Here is a 15,971-nt window from a genome sequence, read left to right as displayed (position 1 = left end):
CATCCAATTACTAAAGAGACACTGGTACAAAATGATGCACCAAAAGAGCAAATTTTCATGACGTAGCTGAAATGATGTTGCTAACACCCCATTTTCACACGAAGTGATGTCTGTATCGAAGCCCTTTCATTCCATTCAACGTGAGCCACTAGCCTAACGGCAGTCTCTAACGTCCCTGCAATGCCCTTGCATTACCCGAATTTATTACGAAGGTATGTTCTGCCTAGAAATGTCTTGGTTGTGTATAATACCTATTCAAATCTTATTTAAGGTCGTTTTTGCCAATCAAAATTTTTTTCTCCGCTTAATTATCGCATCTGCTAACTTTACACTGACTTTTCCGGAAAAATAGTGCAAGGATTACGCGAGTAAATTCGGTACAGTTGAACCCCTTTATAAGATACCCGTACTGGGGAGCAGTTTCTGTCTCTGATATGAGATGTTTCTTATAAGCAGGGAACTATGATTTCACTTACTAATCAGACCCTAGTTCAATGTTGGCATCGTATGACTAAAATAAGCTCAAAAGAACGCTACAGCATGTTTCAAAAGATTCATTCTAATTTATGTTTTGCACTGAAAATTTATGAAACAGTTCTGAATCTTTGTTTGCTTTATGACTGTATTTACACTGTTTTTTACAACTGATTCTACAAGCTTTTTTTCCTTTCCTTGATTGTGGAAGATGAATCGTAGATATTGAGTTCACAAGCCTGATGAATAGTCAGAGAGCACAGCTTCTTCCACTGCGTGCTCAGGCTATTCATTACCCTTGCAGGACCCAACATCTGCGATGCTTCTTCATTGGGAGCTACGCGAGTGGGAGAGCCTGCATGTGCGATCGCGCTCCATCCAATGGATGGCAGTGAGCTTCAATCACTTCTGTAAGTTGCATTTCCATTGGCAGGGCTTCTCATCGTCCTTTCATAGCTGACTGAACCACTTTGTGTTTGCTGAAGTTATAATGAACAGCGACTGCAGGCGTCTGTTGTCCACCTGTGTTTCCAGAATGGAAGCAACTGTAATTAGTGACTGGTGGCACTGCATCTGAAGTTAAAATGTCTGTTACAAGTGAGATTATTGATTAAACTTCAAGGATGACTTGTCCCTTATAACCAACTGTCTTCTACATCCAATGTCTGCTATAAAGGAGGTCAATTTAATGGGAAAGATAGGGCAGCCAACCATGTGGCTGAATAGTGTCTCTTATACCCATTTGTCTCTTACATCCATGTCTCTTATAATGAGGTTCAACTGTATATCTGTATTTATCCGAGAATAGATTCATATGCATTAGACGCGTATGGGAGTAGATGTGTATGGGAGTAGATCCTACTTTGACCAAGATAGAGCAATATGCAAATCCTTTCTATGCAAGACAGACTGATGATAATGGCTGTAAGGGTCCCCCTCCCCTCCTCACCCGCACTGAGGTAGAACCCGAGGAACTGCTCACGCCCCATGAGGGCCACCGCGGTGGGCACGAAGCTGTTCAGCACCACCATGTTGGCCGCCAGGTGCAGGAACGAGTGGTGGCTGAACGTCGACAGGAACATGGGCAGGCACACTGCGTCTGCGCATCAACGGAGAGATTGGCACCCTTCTTTTGCCATCCCCGGTACAGAGTCGGGAGCAACAACACACTTCCACCTTCTACCAGCAGAGTCAGCAGTGATGTGCTTGGCCCCGAGTCATTCTGGCAGCAAAATTAGAGCAGCAAAATGTATGCTTTGGAGTAGTACAGAGAAAAGAGATTTTGTTGCTTTCAGAGCAATAAAAATGGCTGACGATTATTATATACTCCGTAACGCGAAATTTATGCGCAGCGCAAACTGCACTCTCCTCGGTCACAGAGCATAGCTGCTCAGGAAGTTATTGTTTGATCAGCGAACGCATGGTGCCACACGCTACTCTGCCATTATCTCGCAGCACGTCGCCGCCACTGAGCATGTTGTTGCAAATCATGTTTGAACCTCCTGCACAAATGTCACGCAGTTGGGATGATGATACTCGTGAACCGCTGGCACTTGTTCATGCCGGCGCGCTTGTAAACATACTCTCCCCGTTGTTTAGCGCGAAGAAAACTCCAGGTACATTTGACGCAAAATATACATAATTAACCGGCAGCGCCCACGTTCATTTAGTTATGAATGCTTGTTGGGTTGGTTTCTACGATAGTAAGCGATAAAAAGTGGCAGTGCAACGCTGGCACGTGCGGGAGGAGAAGCAAGCACAAAAAGAACCGAACTCCCGCTGGTGCAGTTTCAGGCAGGGGGCGCAGGAGCACTGCAAAGGCGGGAAATTTGAAATGCGGTGGACAAGCCTCTGTTGAATTCGTCAGGAGAGGAGTGAGACAGGGTGGTGAAGAGTGTGATGGGTGGTAACGTGGACAACGGCGCCACAGCCCACTATGGCGAATCACTGCTCAGCATGTCCAACAGCTTTCACATTGAGTTGAAAAGCTTTAGTTGTTCGTTGCTTTCCTTCATCGTGACATTCTCACCATTTGTGCCCTCCTCCCAAAATCCCCAGAGGGAGATTGCAGCATAAATAAATAGATAAATAAATGAATAAAATAAGGAGTGAAGTCAGCGATGAATGAGCAAACCAAAAGGCAGCAGGCTAGGCTGAGAAATGCCACAGAGGACCGAGACGGAACCAAGCTCTCTCTTTCTGATGGAGAGTCCACCTCTCCTCTTCCCCCTCTAAATGTGCACGGATACTCACTGGACGCCGGGTGGGAGCAGAAGTAGCGCAGCATGAAGGGCTCCAGCCGGGGCACCCGCCACAGCAGGTAGACCGCGGCGTTGGCCGCAATCATCACGTACGCCACCCGGCTTCCTTCAGGCACGCTCTGCCACCACGCGCTGATCTGCACACACCATATCATCGTCATCATCATCATTGAGAGGAAGAAACCAACAGGGCAGTCAGAGCACCACAGCAGTTGAAAAACGTCCGCTCCCTCTACAAGATGAAGCGGAGTAGATTGGCAGCATAGGTGATGTGCTAGTATCAGGTGTCCTCACCATCACACATAGACTTTTATGTCAAAACAACATGACCCCAACAACCGTAGTTATTCCATTATAAGACAGTCACGATTATAAAGCGACGGTGCAGTCTGGAAAGTAAAAAAAAAAATCAATATAAGATATATATACTGAACTTCGATAATACGGTGGGGTATGACTTTGAGACTGGATTTTGAAAAGAAAACCTCGCCTGATATTCGAATAAATGCAGTACTATTTAGAATCTCCTCTATCCTGTTTGTTTATTTTTTATTTATTTACAAATACTGCTGGCCAAAGGCCAAAGCAGGAGGGGCAGAATAATACAGTTATCATACACAACATTTCAATACAAGATCAAAGAAAGAAGGAAGAAAAGGAAAAGCGGAAAGTGGAACATTCTTATACAAAACCAACGAAAGGATAGAGTGAGGAGGGAAATGCGGAACAGTTGTAATAGCTAAAACACAATTTCAAATTTCTGCATGAATAAGCTCTGGAGAGTGTTAACTACGTACTTCCAAGCAAACTGTTCCACTCGTCAATGGTACGAGGAAAAAAAGAAAATTTAAACAAATTAGTACAAGGAAAACACGGGGTTAAAAAAGTGTGTGTGAATGCTGGGTCTAACGTTCCAGTTAAATTCAGTCCCTGTCCCCAGAATTTTTAAGTTACATCCCACCCCGCTGCTTGGTTGACTTATACCTTTGAAAGCAATCTTGCAGAGTTCAATTTTCTGCTCGTGTAGGCTGTGTTATTTATCGTATATGCTACACGTAACCCCAAAAATTGAAGCTCTTTCTCTAACAGTTTCAGCTAGAATACTCCCCTGCCTGGTTCCCTTGCCATGGACCTTCCTTGGCTTCAGATAACTGCTTCAGATGGAGCTTCAGATAACTTCACTCCCTAACCTGAAAAACTGTCCCGTTCCATGGCTATGTGACGTTACCTAAGTAGTCTTGCACTAATATATGGCCTTTTAAACTCACCATTATATTTAACAATACCACTATGTTTTAACCGTACCATTTTAATGACCCCGCCCTATGTCACTTGTAGTTATGTCGACTGTACTTCAAAGTTGATCTTTATTCGCCCCATGTTTTGATAACAGTGGCCATTTACTTTCTGCAAAAAAGAAACGTAGATTGCACATCAACAATCTATTTTGCACTGTGAAGTGAAAATTGAAACAAATGAGAACACTGACATGTTCATTTTGCAATGGCCCAAGCCCTTGACTGACAGGCTTTGTACATATGCCCATGATGCCAATAGGCAAAGTTGGAGCGTGTACATACACTCATGCCTAAAAATATTATCTAGTCCAGCATGTTAAAAGGGCATCTTTAGAAGAAAACTGTTTGAATGAGAAAAGAAGAGGGGACATTTCGCTCATTTATACTCGCAAGTATAACAACCCATTGTGTTTTACTTGATGTTCTTATTCCTTGTGTAAATACTAAATTCTCTTGACGTTGTGATGATGAACGTTCTTTTTTGCACTTCTTACGTGACTTGTTGACGTGTACATAACATACGACTAGTTATTGCATAAATTTTGTCTGTTATTTTGTTGTAGTTTCCACTACAAGCCCCCCTTACCCAATGTACTACTGGGCCTGTAAGGTACTTTGAATGAATGCATAAATAAATAAATAAATAAATAAATCAGGGTGTCGAACCGGAATTTTTTCGGGTTCGGTTCGGGTTCGGGTTCAAGCATTTCGGGTTCGGTTCGGGTTCAGTTCCAGAGCACTATTACGTTCCGGTTCGAACCGGTTCGAACCGGTTCAAACGGGTTCAAGCGGGTTCGAAGAAAAAAAGCAGGCGTGTTTTTTTCTGGTAATTTTTTTGCGCTCGTTTTCGTTTCCTTATCAAGTCGGCATAAAAACAAAGTCATAATGAAGGTTTCTTTGTCCAAATATTTTGTCTTCGCCAAACTAAAGTAACGCTGCAACACTTTTTTTAACTTTTTGCTTAATCTTGAGTGCTTGCAGAAAGTAGTGAACCAACACATTAAATTATGGGGTCGCAATGTGCCTCAGCCAAAAATTACTGCTCTCTCCTCGTCAGATAACATAGAAACTTGCTCAAAATATTTTTCTCTCCTTCCCGGTCTTGGCGTTCTTCGACCGCTGAATGACGTCATTACAGCGGTGTAGCGGCTGTTTGCCGGCTTTCCTTAAGTTGCAGAATAGAACGCATTTGATAGCCACTTAAAAAAAGCCACAAAAGCGAACCAGAAACGGAAGGTGCATTTGCAGCGACGAGCAAATCACGCACTGTTGCTCTGTGCTGGCAATAGCTATAGTTTTCGCAATGCTTCCAGATGCGAAAAAGAGTAAAAGCGTTAATCGAGAGTGTTGATTTATTTAGTTACTGTCATTTTTATTTATTTATTTATTTATTTATTTATTTATTTATTTATTTATTTATTTATTCTTGGGTATAACGCGCCGGCGCAACGCCGACGACGAGGCGCGCCATAGTTGAGGGCTCCGGATTAATTTTGATCACCTGGGGATCTTTACGTGCGCCGAAATTTCGGACATACGGACGTTTTCGCTTTTCGCTTCCATCAGAAAGCGGCCGCCGCGGCCGGGAATCTAAACCGCGTCTGTGTGCTCAGCAGCTCAACGCCTTACCACTGAGCCACCGCGGCGAGTTTATCTAAATTGTTGAAGAGCTCCTTTAACTGTACCTGCAAAATGTTTTCCATGGTAGTGTGACGAGTATGTGGCGCCGACTGCCAAGCGTAGCCGGTGGCATTTAGAGAAATTTCCTTCTGCTCATCTTTTATCTGCTAACAGAGCTGTTCGAAAGAAAGAATGGCTCTAAAGACTCATCGGACGGCGTGTATAGAACGGCATTGGATAGGTAACCACCGGAGATAGGAACTTGCTAATGGCCCTTCAGCGACCGGTGACAGCGATTGGGAGAGAGAGAGAGAGAGAGAGAGAGAGAGAGAGAGAGAGAGAGAGAGAGAGAGAGAGAGAGAGAGAGAGAGAGAGAGAGAGAGAGAGAGAGAGAATGAAGTTTATTTAATTCAATCGAGTCAAGGTTTCAGAAAGGCGTCCTCATTCGAGGGGGCCGAATCGACAGCCGTTTCCATCAAGAGCCACTGATCTTCCAGGCCGGAGCTGGCCATGGCTGTCTCCCAATTCTCTATGGAAACGTGCAGGTTGGATGGATCTACGGCACACTTGTCGCAGCCGCCTACTATGTGTATGAGGTTCCCAGGCTCTCCACAGAAACAACGAAATGGAGATAGTTGTGTTCCGTCAAAGAGGTGAAGTCTGGTGTAGTGTGGGAAGGTGTATGCCCACAGGGTGAGGAGTAATCTTTTCTGGTTAATCGGTAGTGATTTGTGCGGAGAGGAATACGTTCTACAGAAGAGGCCATAGCGCTGAGTAACTTCCTGGTCTGTGACTGCAGGATGCATGCACTCGGGCCGGGCTTCATCAGCGCTGGATTAGCGAGTCAAATCTCGACCCACGAGGTTCGTGATCTTGTTTGCCGGGGATGCCATTATGAGCTGATGCCCATACAATTGTGACTGGCCTCGTTGGTGGTCTCTGATTGATCATCAGAAGTGTTGTAACATACAATCGACCGTTGGCAAAGTTGGACCACGCCTGCTAAGAGTCTGTTATGAGAGTTTTGGGGCCGCTTTGGCTAAGGGTACCTGCTATCGCCGCTTCCTCAGCTTAGAGGGGGCTGTGTTCGGGGGTTGATATACTACACCTGTGGGAGGCTGCAGAACGGTAACACAAAGAAAGAGAAGGTATTGAAGAATGCTATCGGGCGTCTCTTGCATCAAACCAGTTGATCGTTCCTCCCTTTTTTTCTTGGAGTTTAGTTTCTTTCCAACTGTCTCCCCTCATATATATACACATGTTTTGAAAACCCTTTGATGAATATAAAATATGCATTAGGCAATTAGTTATTAACTTTAGTGCGAGATGTCAATTTTAATATAGCAACAACATAATAGCGCAATACGGGCATAAAGAAAGACCTTTTAGAGCATTCAGGCGGTCGTCACATAATTCTGCGGCTACTTTGTGCGTGACAAAATTTTCTGATTGGTCGAGAAGGAGAACGCTGCAAAATTTCCAAATGCCAAGGACCCCAAAGATATCATGGTTGGTCCGACCGTCGAATCCGCCTTAACTGACCCGATAATTCCTTTAATCCAAATTAATCAACACACCAGTCCCACTAATTCACATTAGCTCATTCACTCACCTAACTAATTCACCACAGTCTACTCGCTAAACCGCACTAATCGACTTCAATCCACCCGCCTCTTAAGTTTACGGTTAAGCAAATTCAAAATAACATAAAAATGCTATCAAATATACTTTAAAAGTGTAAATTAGGATTCCCCATTTTTTTATATCTCATGTTCTCTTAGAGCAGTAACCAAAGGACACAACGGCAGTGTATACAAGAAAAACTGACGTTAATTTTTAGAACTGCGAGTGTTTGCGTCTAAGTGCTGTTTGTATACAACTGCCCATTCAAACTAGAATAAGTGGAAGATATGGATTTATTGTTGATGGTGTCCCTGAAGGCCTTCACAAGTGGGCAGGGATGCATGCGAATTAACAACACATTGAAAACTTTACACGATTTTAAACACCATGTAGATAGAAACCATGAAGAATATTTCATGATATGTTGCCTCGTAATATGCGTTATAATTCAAGTTATGCTAAATGTAAAATATAATTGGGAGAGATGGGCAGTACCTAACGCAAACTGATAGTATATACGGACAACTTTACATTAAATTGAGGGCAATAATTAGAAGAGAACATAATGGGCCTTGGGAACTGCAGACTACGCAAAATATTTCATGATTTTGTCTGGCGAGTGGCATAATATCTTCAGACGCAAGGTAGGGTACCGGAATGGAAAACTAAAAATCACATTTCTAAGGCCCCGGAACCGGTTCGGAACGGTTCCTTCGATTCGTTCCGGTTCGGGTTCAGTTCCAAAATGGCGGAAAAAATACGGTTCCGGTTCAGTTCCGGTTCCGGGCAAAAATTCGGGTTCGGTTCCGGTTTTCGGTTCGGTTCCGGTTCCGGTTCGACACCCTGAAATAAATAAATAAATGGAAATCCTAATGGGGGGGGGGGTGTCATGGAATCAGATTATATGGCGGACACGCAGGAAAGGGGAAATTTTGGCCTCCAGCTTTTAGGTGGTGCTTCAGTTCTTCGTACTGAACTGTACTTCGTGGTGTGTTGGCCGTGGCTCCCTGTTTCCTGAAGTTACACGGTGCAACTTACACACACATTTCTGACAAAAGAGATGAAAAGGTTGGAGGGGAAGGGCAACTTGTGCAAAAATGTGTCCCAGCCACAAAATTTTCCCAAGAAAAAAAAAAAAAGAAAACAGGCGTTACAGGGCAGTGCAAGCTGTACAGTAGTGCGACTTATACACCGAAAAATACGCTAGATCAAGGAACACCCCCCTCCGACAAGCCACAGTGAGTGGTGCAGCCGACCAACCTGTTGCCGGATCTTTCCGCGCTTGGGTTCCCAGGAGACCCAGCGCTGGGAGACGATTGCGCGCGCTTCCTTGCGCATCCGCTCGTACTGCCACACGGAAGCCCCCACGAAGGCCGCTCCACAGCACTGCAACAGGGAATGCACCACGATGCAAGAGAGTTCACTTCTGGCTTCAAGGTATTAATAAACTCAAAAGTGCTTTCTAAATGGTCACCTCTGTCACTCGAAAAGAAAAATCTACAACCAGTGCTTACTGCTGATTACGACATATGGAGCTGAAACTTGGCGCCTTAGAAAGCAAACTTAGCTAGAAAGCAAACTTAGGTTGGCTCAATGGGCCATGGAACGATTAATGTTAGGAGTAACACTCAGGGACAGGAAACGAGCCACCTCGATCAGAGAACAAACAAGACTTGGCCATCATCATCATCATCATCATCATCGTCATCATCATCATCCTACCTACACCCAGTGCAGGCAAAGGCCTCTCCCATGGATCTCCAATTACCCCAGTCCTGTGCTAACTGCGACCAATTCATCCCCGCAAACTTGTTGATCTCATCTACTCATCTAACTTTCTGCTGCACTCTGCCACACTTGCCTTCCCTAGGGATCCACTCTGTTACCCTTAATGACCAGCGGTTATCTTGCCTTCGCATTACATGCCCTGCCCATTTCTTCTTCTTAATTTCTACTAATATCCCTGACCCACTCCGCTCTCTTCTCGTCCCTTATCGTTACACCTGTCATCTTCCGCTCCATTGCCCGCTGAGTTGTTCCCAATCTAAGTTGAACCCTCTTAGTGAGCCTCTAAGTTTTTGCCCGGTAGGCGAGTACCGGTAAGATGCAGCTGTCACACGCTTTCTTCTTCAGGGACAATGGTAGCCTGCCATTCATTACCTCAGAATGCCTACCGAATGCACTCCCCTCCATTCTTATCATTGAAATGACAATATCGTAGCTAAAGTAAAGAAAAAGAAATGGACTTGGACTGGCCATGTAGTGAGACAAATCGACAACGGGTGGAAAATTAGGTCAACAGAGTGGACACCAAGGGATGGGTCTAGAAGAAGGGGAAGGCATTAACCCGATGGAGGGGTGAAACAGAGAAATTCGGGGGTAAACTGTGGACTCAAGCAGTGCAGGACAGGAGCAGTTGGAGGTCAGTGGGAGAGGCCTATGTGCTGTTGTGGACACGAGTACACTGATGACGATGATGATGAAATGGCCACCTCATACACAGACCCTCAGCCTTCAGTACAGCTGATCTCCTAGAGTGGCTGGCTGTCCAGAGGGTCAGGGGTCACAATGTGAGAAGAGAGCAGCCACAACGTCGGCGATTCCACCACAAGCATAAGTCGGCTGAAACAATGCTGCGTCCACAAAGTCGCCTACAGGGTGCATCCAGAACACATATTTAAGTAAAGCACGCCCTATCACAGACATCGGTCCTTGAAATGTTTTTTCTTAATTGTCTGAACTATTGTCGTGAAAAGTGGCACACATGTATTGCAGCATGCTGATTACAACTCTGAAGTAATATCTTCTATAGAATTATTAGCTAGAAACATAAGCAAATTTTTCCCATAAAAGCTTTGAAAAGATGCATAACTGGTGCTTACTGCCGTAATCCCACCATCTTCTAGAGGAATGGCGAAGTGCAAAAAGGGATGTATCTCACTTCTAGCTCTGTTGGTCCCAAAAGAATGCAAGCCGAAGGTTCACAGCTGAAGAAAAAGATGCAAATTTTAATTCCCGATTTTAAACAAGACTTCCCACCGAACTGAGTGTTTTTATTTAGAAATGTTTTATGGTTTATGAGTGCTTTGAATTATGCGTACTGTTGCACAAATGTTCTTGGACACTTTTTATATATTCTTGAGTGCTGTCATGTGATTGTGAGTATGCTTTACGCTTTCTGTTATCCCTTCTGCATGTTCAACTAATGGACAAGGGAGTCAGGACCTCAATAAAACGACTAGCAAGGCTTTCACTTTTGACCGCTCATTTTCAAGGGGAAAGCAAAGTTGAATTGAACTGAAAAATATACAACTATTTCATTTACTTGCACGCCATTTCTCATGCGCTAATTTCTCAGTAACCTTCGTCATGTACGTTATCTTTCTACGCGACATGATATCGATTTGCTAAAATTCTTGTATGGTACCGTTCACTCTGTTAACCGCCTTTCCGATAACAGCTATCTTACGTATGCTGAGCCAACCATAACTCGAAATAATCATGTCCTAAACTTCACCTCATTTTATGCACACACCAATGCATTCAAATTTAGATTTTTTCCAAGACTGACAGAACAGTGGAACTTACTGCCAGGTGAGATCAGGACCTCATCAATAAATCAATTTCAGCTGTTTCTTGAAAGCCGTGTTAAATGAATAGTTCTTTGCTTTGTTGTGTTTGTATGTGCGCCCCATCCTACAGTGCCCACTCATTGGATGTATAACGATTTTTCTGTGTACATTGGCATCTACAGGATTGGGCACTTTTTCAAATGTGTGTATGCGTGTATATGTCTTTATCGTTCCCTGAAGTGTCGCACTTCTAATCGCTGCTCTGTATTTCAACCACTCCAGCTATAGCCCTTAAACGGCTGCAGTATGTACAAATAAAATAAAAATAAACTGAGCATGGGTTCTAAAACCTACTGCCAGTGAGGAACAGCTCTAATCTTGCCTGGAACTGTCATTTATTGTGCCCAATGGTAAGATGAAGCGTATCAAATGTTACTTCGCGTGTGGCGCCAGCGGCATTCCCACAAAACTTGGAGTGAGGCTACCAAAGTGCAGCGTATATCTGCAAAGGCATGCAAAAAGATTTCACAAGCGCTGCCATTCAACAGAAACTGCAAGGTAGCAAAAGAACTTAGTGACTTAGTACAGTTAGTGCAACACCCACCGCAGTGGCTCAGTGGCTAAAGCGTTGTGCTGCTGGGCCCAAGGGCAAGGGTTCACTACTGGCTGCGGTAACTGCTTTTGCGCTTGCGGCCAAAAGAGAAAATGTGCGTATGTCAAAACTTCGGCGCAAGTAGATCCCCAGGTGGTCAAAACTGATCCAGAGACCTCCACTATGGGGCAACTCTTAGCCCAAATTTATTTTCAGCACAATCATCATCAGCCTGTCTATGACCACTGCAGGGCAAAGGTCTCTCCCATAGATCACCACTTATCCCGGTCCTGTGCTACCTGCGACCAATTCATCCCCGCAAACTTGTTGATCTCATCTGCCCATCTGACTTCTTGCCGCCCCCTGCCACGCTTGCCTTCTCTAGGGATCCACTCTGTTACCCTTATTGGCCAATGGTTATCTTGCCTTCGCATTACATGCCCTGCCCACGTCCATTTCTTCTTCTTAATCTCTAGTAATATGTCCTTAACATGCGTTTGTTCCCCCCTGACCCACTCCGCTCTCTTCTTGTCCCTTAATGTTACACCTATCATCTTCCATTCCATTGCTCGCTGAGTCGTCCTCAATTTAACTTTAACCCTTTTAGTGAGCCCCCAAGTTTCTGCCCCAAAGGTGAGTACTTGTAAGCTACAGCTGTCATACACTTTCCTCTTCAGAGACAATGGTAGGCTGCCATTCATCATCTGAGAATGCCTGCCAAATGCACTCCACCCCATTCTTATCCTTCGAACTATCTCTGCCTCATGGTTTGGATCCAGGGTCACTACTTGGCCGAAGTAGATTGCCTCACTGCCTGTCTCAAACCACTGTGCTCTCCCAAGGAGCGCCATAAACTCCCATAATTTGAATGATTAGTGCGACATGTGTACAACCCTGTTTTGTTGACAGGGTGAGGCTGAAGTTTCGAGACATATCTGCTGCGAGTGACATTCAAATGGGGAAGAAATAGCCACGCAGATGAGGCTGTACAAGGAATGTTTACGTTCAGGATCCGTTTGTACCACTCTTACACTGCTCTTCAAAAAACTTTTTTTTTTAATTTTTAAGTATACTCTGTGAAACTTCTCAGTCTTGCTGCTTTTCCCCCACTGATTTCAAATATGGCATTATTTTTTCAGTTGGTCGATTAGTTCCCAAGATAATTAGTCATTTTTGAAGGAACAATAGACAAAATAGTGTTAGTCATAGCACTGTAATCTCTACATTTTCCAACACTATGAACACTGGTGAGTGCAATAAAAGAAAGGGTTTTTTGGTGCACCGCTTGCGACTAATTTTACAGCTCATTAAACTTTGGTGGCCCCAGCGGCAAGGAACTATTTTGAATGCCCATTCCAAACACCAAAGCTTGATGAGCTTTAAAATTAGTTCCAAGCGGTGCATCAAGAAACCGCTTCTCTTATTGCATTCGCCAGTGTTCGTAGTATTAGAAAATGTAAAGATTATAGTTCTATGGCCAACACTGTCTTGCCACTTGTTCCTAAAAAAAATGATTAATTATCTCTAATTATCTTGAGAACTAGTTGACTGACTCAAAAAATAATGCCACATTTGAAATCCGTGGGGAAAAGGTAGCAAGACTGACAAGTTTCACAGGGTTTACTTAAAAATTAAAAGAAATATTTTTAAGAGCCATGTCCCCCCTTAATGGTTCAATAAAATTTCACTACTACTTTGAGTTCTTTCCCAGTAAGAGTGAGACAATTTATGATAGTAGGCTATGGCCCACGACGAAGCTGCTCACCCCTATGCTGAAGGCGGTGGCCTTGGTGAGCTGTGAAGAGGCCGGATCGCTCGGAGACGGCTCCGCTTTCCTTATCCATGGCTGCCGGGCACTCCGCCACCTGCCAGAGAAACAACTCCATCAGCTTCCACAGGCAGGAAGCGAGCACAAGTGATGCCTCCTCCCACAACATGCACTTCTGCAAATGCACGCTTTGAGTGGAGGCTAGTCTCCAGGAACATGGCCACTGATGAAAACAAATGGCACTGGTAGCTTGTGGAAATAAGCAGTGAATGAACTTCTACTCACACACATCATTTTTAAGGGTTACAAAACATGAAGAAATGAAACATGAAAACAACAAGTGAGAGGCCAATAAAAAAATGAAATGAATTGGTGGCTGGCAATGTTGCTTTATCCCAGAACCCATAAGCTAAGACTGTGAAATTTTTCTTTGAGCCATGAAACTTTTACAAATCAGTCATATCCTGTGTGATGCGATATCCTCTGTTATATAGTTCCGGTCAGTTCGAGGCAATTGCACGAGGCAGGTGTGACCATTGCCATTCTTGTAGAAAGGTGAACAGACTGGCAGTTCGAATAGCCCAGAATGCAGATGGGTAAATGGTTTTGCTTCATTACCTGTGTAAGTCAAATTTTCAACGGCGTTCCTTTCCCTGCATTTTACAAACTTAGGTTTGAGTGCAATTTTGTTATCCAGTTCATTCAGTAAATAGGCAAACATGCTGCCGAACTTTAGCAAAAAAAAAAAAGAGGGGGGTTGCTGGGAGAACTTGTCCGTGCCTGGCAATGTGAAAACGGTGGTGGCAACCAGTCAAGGCTGCGGTGGTCCCACCTAGCCAGTGCCCTGGTCTCAACTGTGCTCGGTCTTCTTGCACTTATAGATCATACAAATAACCTGGGTTAGGCAGCTGCTGCTTCCATTTCCACATGCACAAAAACACGGTCCACAAGGATGTAAGTGTGAATCGCAGTTAAATGAAATCCTATGTTTAAGGATTAAGCCCCAAAACACATCGTCAGCACGACAGCCAGGTAGACAGGACCTGAATGGACCTGTGAACCACACATCATGCAGGTGGTGCGACAGTAACATCAACTCCGCAAAAAAAAAAAAAAAAAAAAAAAAAAATCCATGCAGGTTATGATAACTTAGCCCCTTTTCCAGCTGAAATCGACGCCATCAAGAGACTACAGTCACTAGCCGACTAATCAGAAACTCCTGTTGCGATGATCAGACGCCGGCGAAACCACTCTCATTCAACGTTGTGCGTGCAGTCGAGGCGTCATATTTTGAACGATTGGTGACGAGGGGTGCACTTAATTTTGTTTATAGTAATATATGCATGCACAGTTCAGAGTGATTTGTCCGTGAGCTACGTTAGCGGACTTAGATAATTTTTTTCCTTGCCCTATCAAAGCTATCCACTACAAACTGACCAACAAGTAAGCGTTGGACCTTCGAACAATTCTTCCGGCCTGCACTCGGCTTATATTGCATCATACGAGGAACAAGGTGACTTTAGCCACGGCTGTCGATTATTGGCGGAATGTTCCGGCAGAGTACTAGACCCCGTACCCCCGAACCAAAGCACGGATGTCTATCTTAAATATCGAAGTAGTGGAGTGAAAACTAGGAAGAACACGAGAGGGTCGATGACCAACGCACCGACAACTGAGTCGAGTAAGGCCCCGGGAAAACATGTTGACAGCGGTCTCTTCGCACGGCTTGACGCTATCTTACTAACGAGCGCATGTTCTGTGTGTAAGCTACTAGGTATTCGTACGATCACGCAAACATCGCACTTTTATTCGACTGCTCGGTAAATCGCAGTTACAACTCGCACACAGATGGGACAAATACGGCAAACACAACATAAAGAAAAAAATAATAAAGCCCAGTGTTTGAAACTCATGAAGTGGCTTGGGCCAAGTGCTGATTAGAGTCCCTTGCAAATCGGCGTTAGTGCCGGTGTGACCTGTATGCAAGAAAGATAATCTAAACAAGTTGTTTCATATAATAAACGTTTATTATCTCTCATACATAAAAAATGTTAGCACAAAAGTTCTAAACGATTTGGTGGTGTAAAGTGACCCTATTACAAACGTTCGTTTTTGCGGGATCTTTGTCAATGGTATTGTTTGCTCAAATAAAATCATTTTGTTTAGTCTAGTTCAGACTGAGCAGTCCATATTTTTGTAATAAAAGTTTGATTTTATTAAAAAAAGAAAAGCGAGACGACTAAGATTATCTGAGGTAGTGGTATGGTAAGTCTATGCAGTAGTACTAACAAACGTCTATGGAGGTGCATCTCTCCCTTTCCTCCTTTGGAAACGAAACTAACGGCAATGTGCTTTTCCCACCGCTACCACCACGAGGTTCCAGAAATTTGTTTCGTACGCTTGAGTTTGAATCACGATGCAGTGCGCGGAGCGGACTTGCTTATCATAGAACAGAGGCTAGGTGTGTGAATCGGCAGATTAATAAGTCTGTTACGTCGTTCTACCGTTTTCCCTACGACAGGGTAAGTTTTGGCGGACTTGTCGCAAAGCCGAACCGGCATCTCCGAAAAGTCGGGCACTCCTGGTTATGTTTCCTATTTTGAATTACTCCTGATGTGAATGCGACGTCGTCATTACAAGCGTAGTACGATTTTTGCGCGTCTTCCAGAGGTTGCCGCTGCAAGACGGGTGCTGGAGCAACTAATCGTTACAACTTTCCGCGCGCATCTCTGAATGCCCGTCCGCGTCACGTCTTTGTTGCAG

General features: G+C 44.2%; 2 protein-coding genes across 2 annotated transcripts in view; one reads left to right on the top strand and one right to left on the bottom strand.

Annotated features, from left to right (window-relative positions):
- Rho-7 (rhomboid family intramembrane serine protease rho-7) overlaps positions 1-15,090 on the bottom strand; it is a 30,181-nt gene extending 15,091 nt beyond the window's left edge. The window contains exons 1-5 of the mRNA XM_077698004.1: positions 14,875-15,090; positions 13,206-13,305; positions 8,537-8,662; positions 2,728-2,872; positions 1,424-1,573 (exon numbers count right to left, since the gene is read on the bottom strand). Of these exons, the coding sequence (XP_077554130.1) occupies positions 1,424-1,573; positions 2,728-2,872; positions 8,537-8,662; positions 13,206-13,305; positions 14,875-14,909 (556 nt within the window). The 5' untranslated portion in view covers positions 14,910-15,090. The remainder of the gene's footprint in view (positions 1-1,423; positions 1,574-2,727; positions 2,873-8,536; positions 8,663-13,205; positions 13,306-14,874) is intronic.
- Positions 15,091-15,513: 423 nt separating this feature from the next.
- LOC144169002 (mitochondrial chaperone BCS1-like) overlaps positions 15,514-15,971 on the top strand; it is a 65,953-nt gene continuing 65,495 nt past the window's right edge. The window contains exon 1 of the mRNA XM_077698003.1: positions 15,514-15,730. The gene's annotated coding sequence lies outside the window, so the exon portion shown is untranslated. The remainder of the gene's footprint in view (positions 15,731-15,971) is intronic.

Source organism: Haemaphysalis longicornis, unplaced genomic scaffold, assembly GCF_048455015.1.
Source record: "Haemaphysalis longicornis isolate Haplotype H1 unplaced genomic scaffold, Haemaphysalis longicornis Haplotype H1 scaffold_2, whole genome shotgun sequence".
Lineage (NCBI taxonomy): Eukaryota > Metazoa > Arthropoda > Arachnida > Ixodida > Ixodidae > Haemaphysalis > Haemaphysalis longicornis.
Note: the sequence above shows the minus strand (reverse complement) of the source record. Positions and strands in the feature narration are given on the sequence as shown.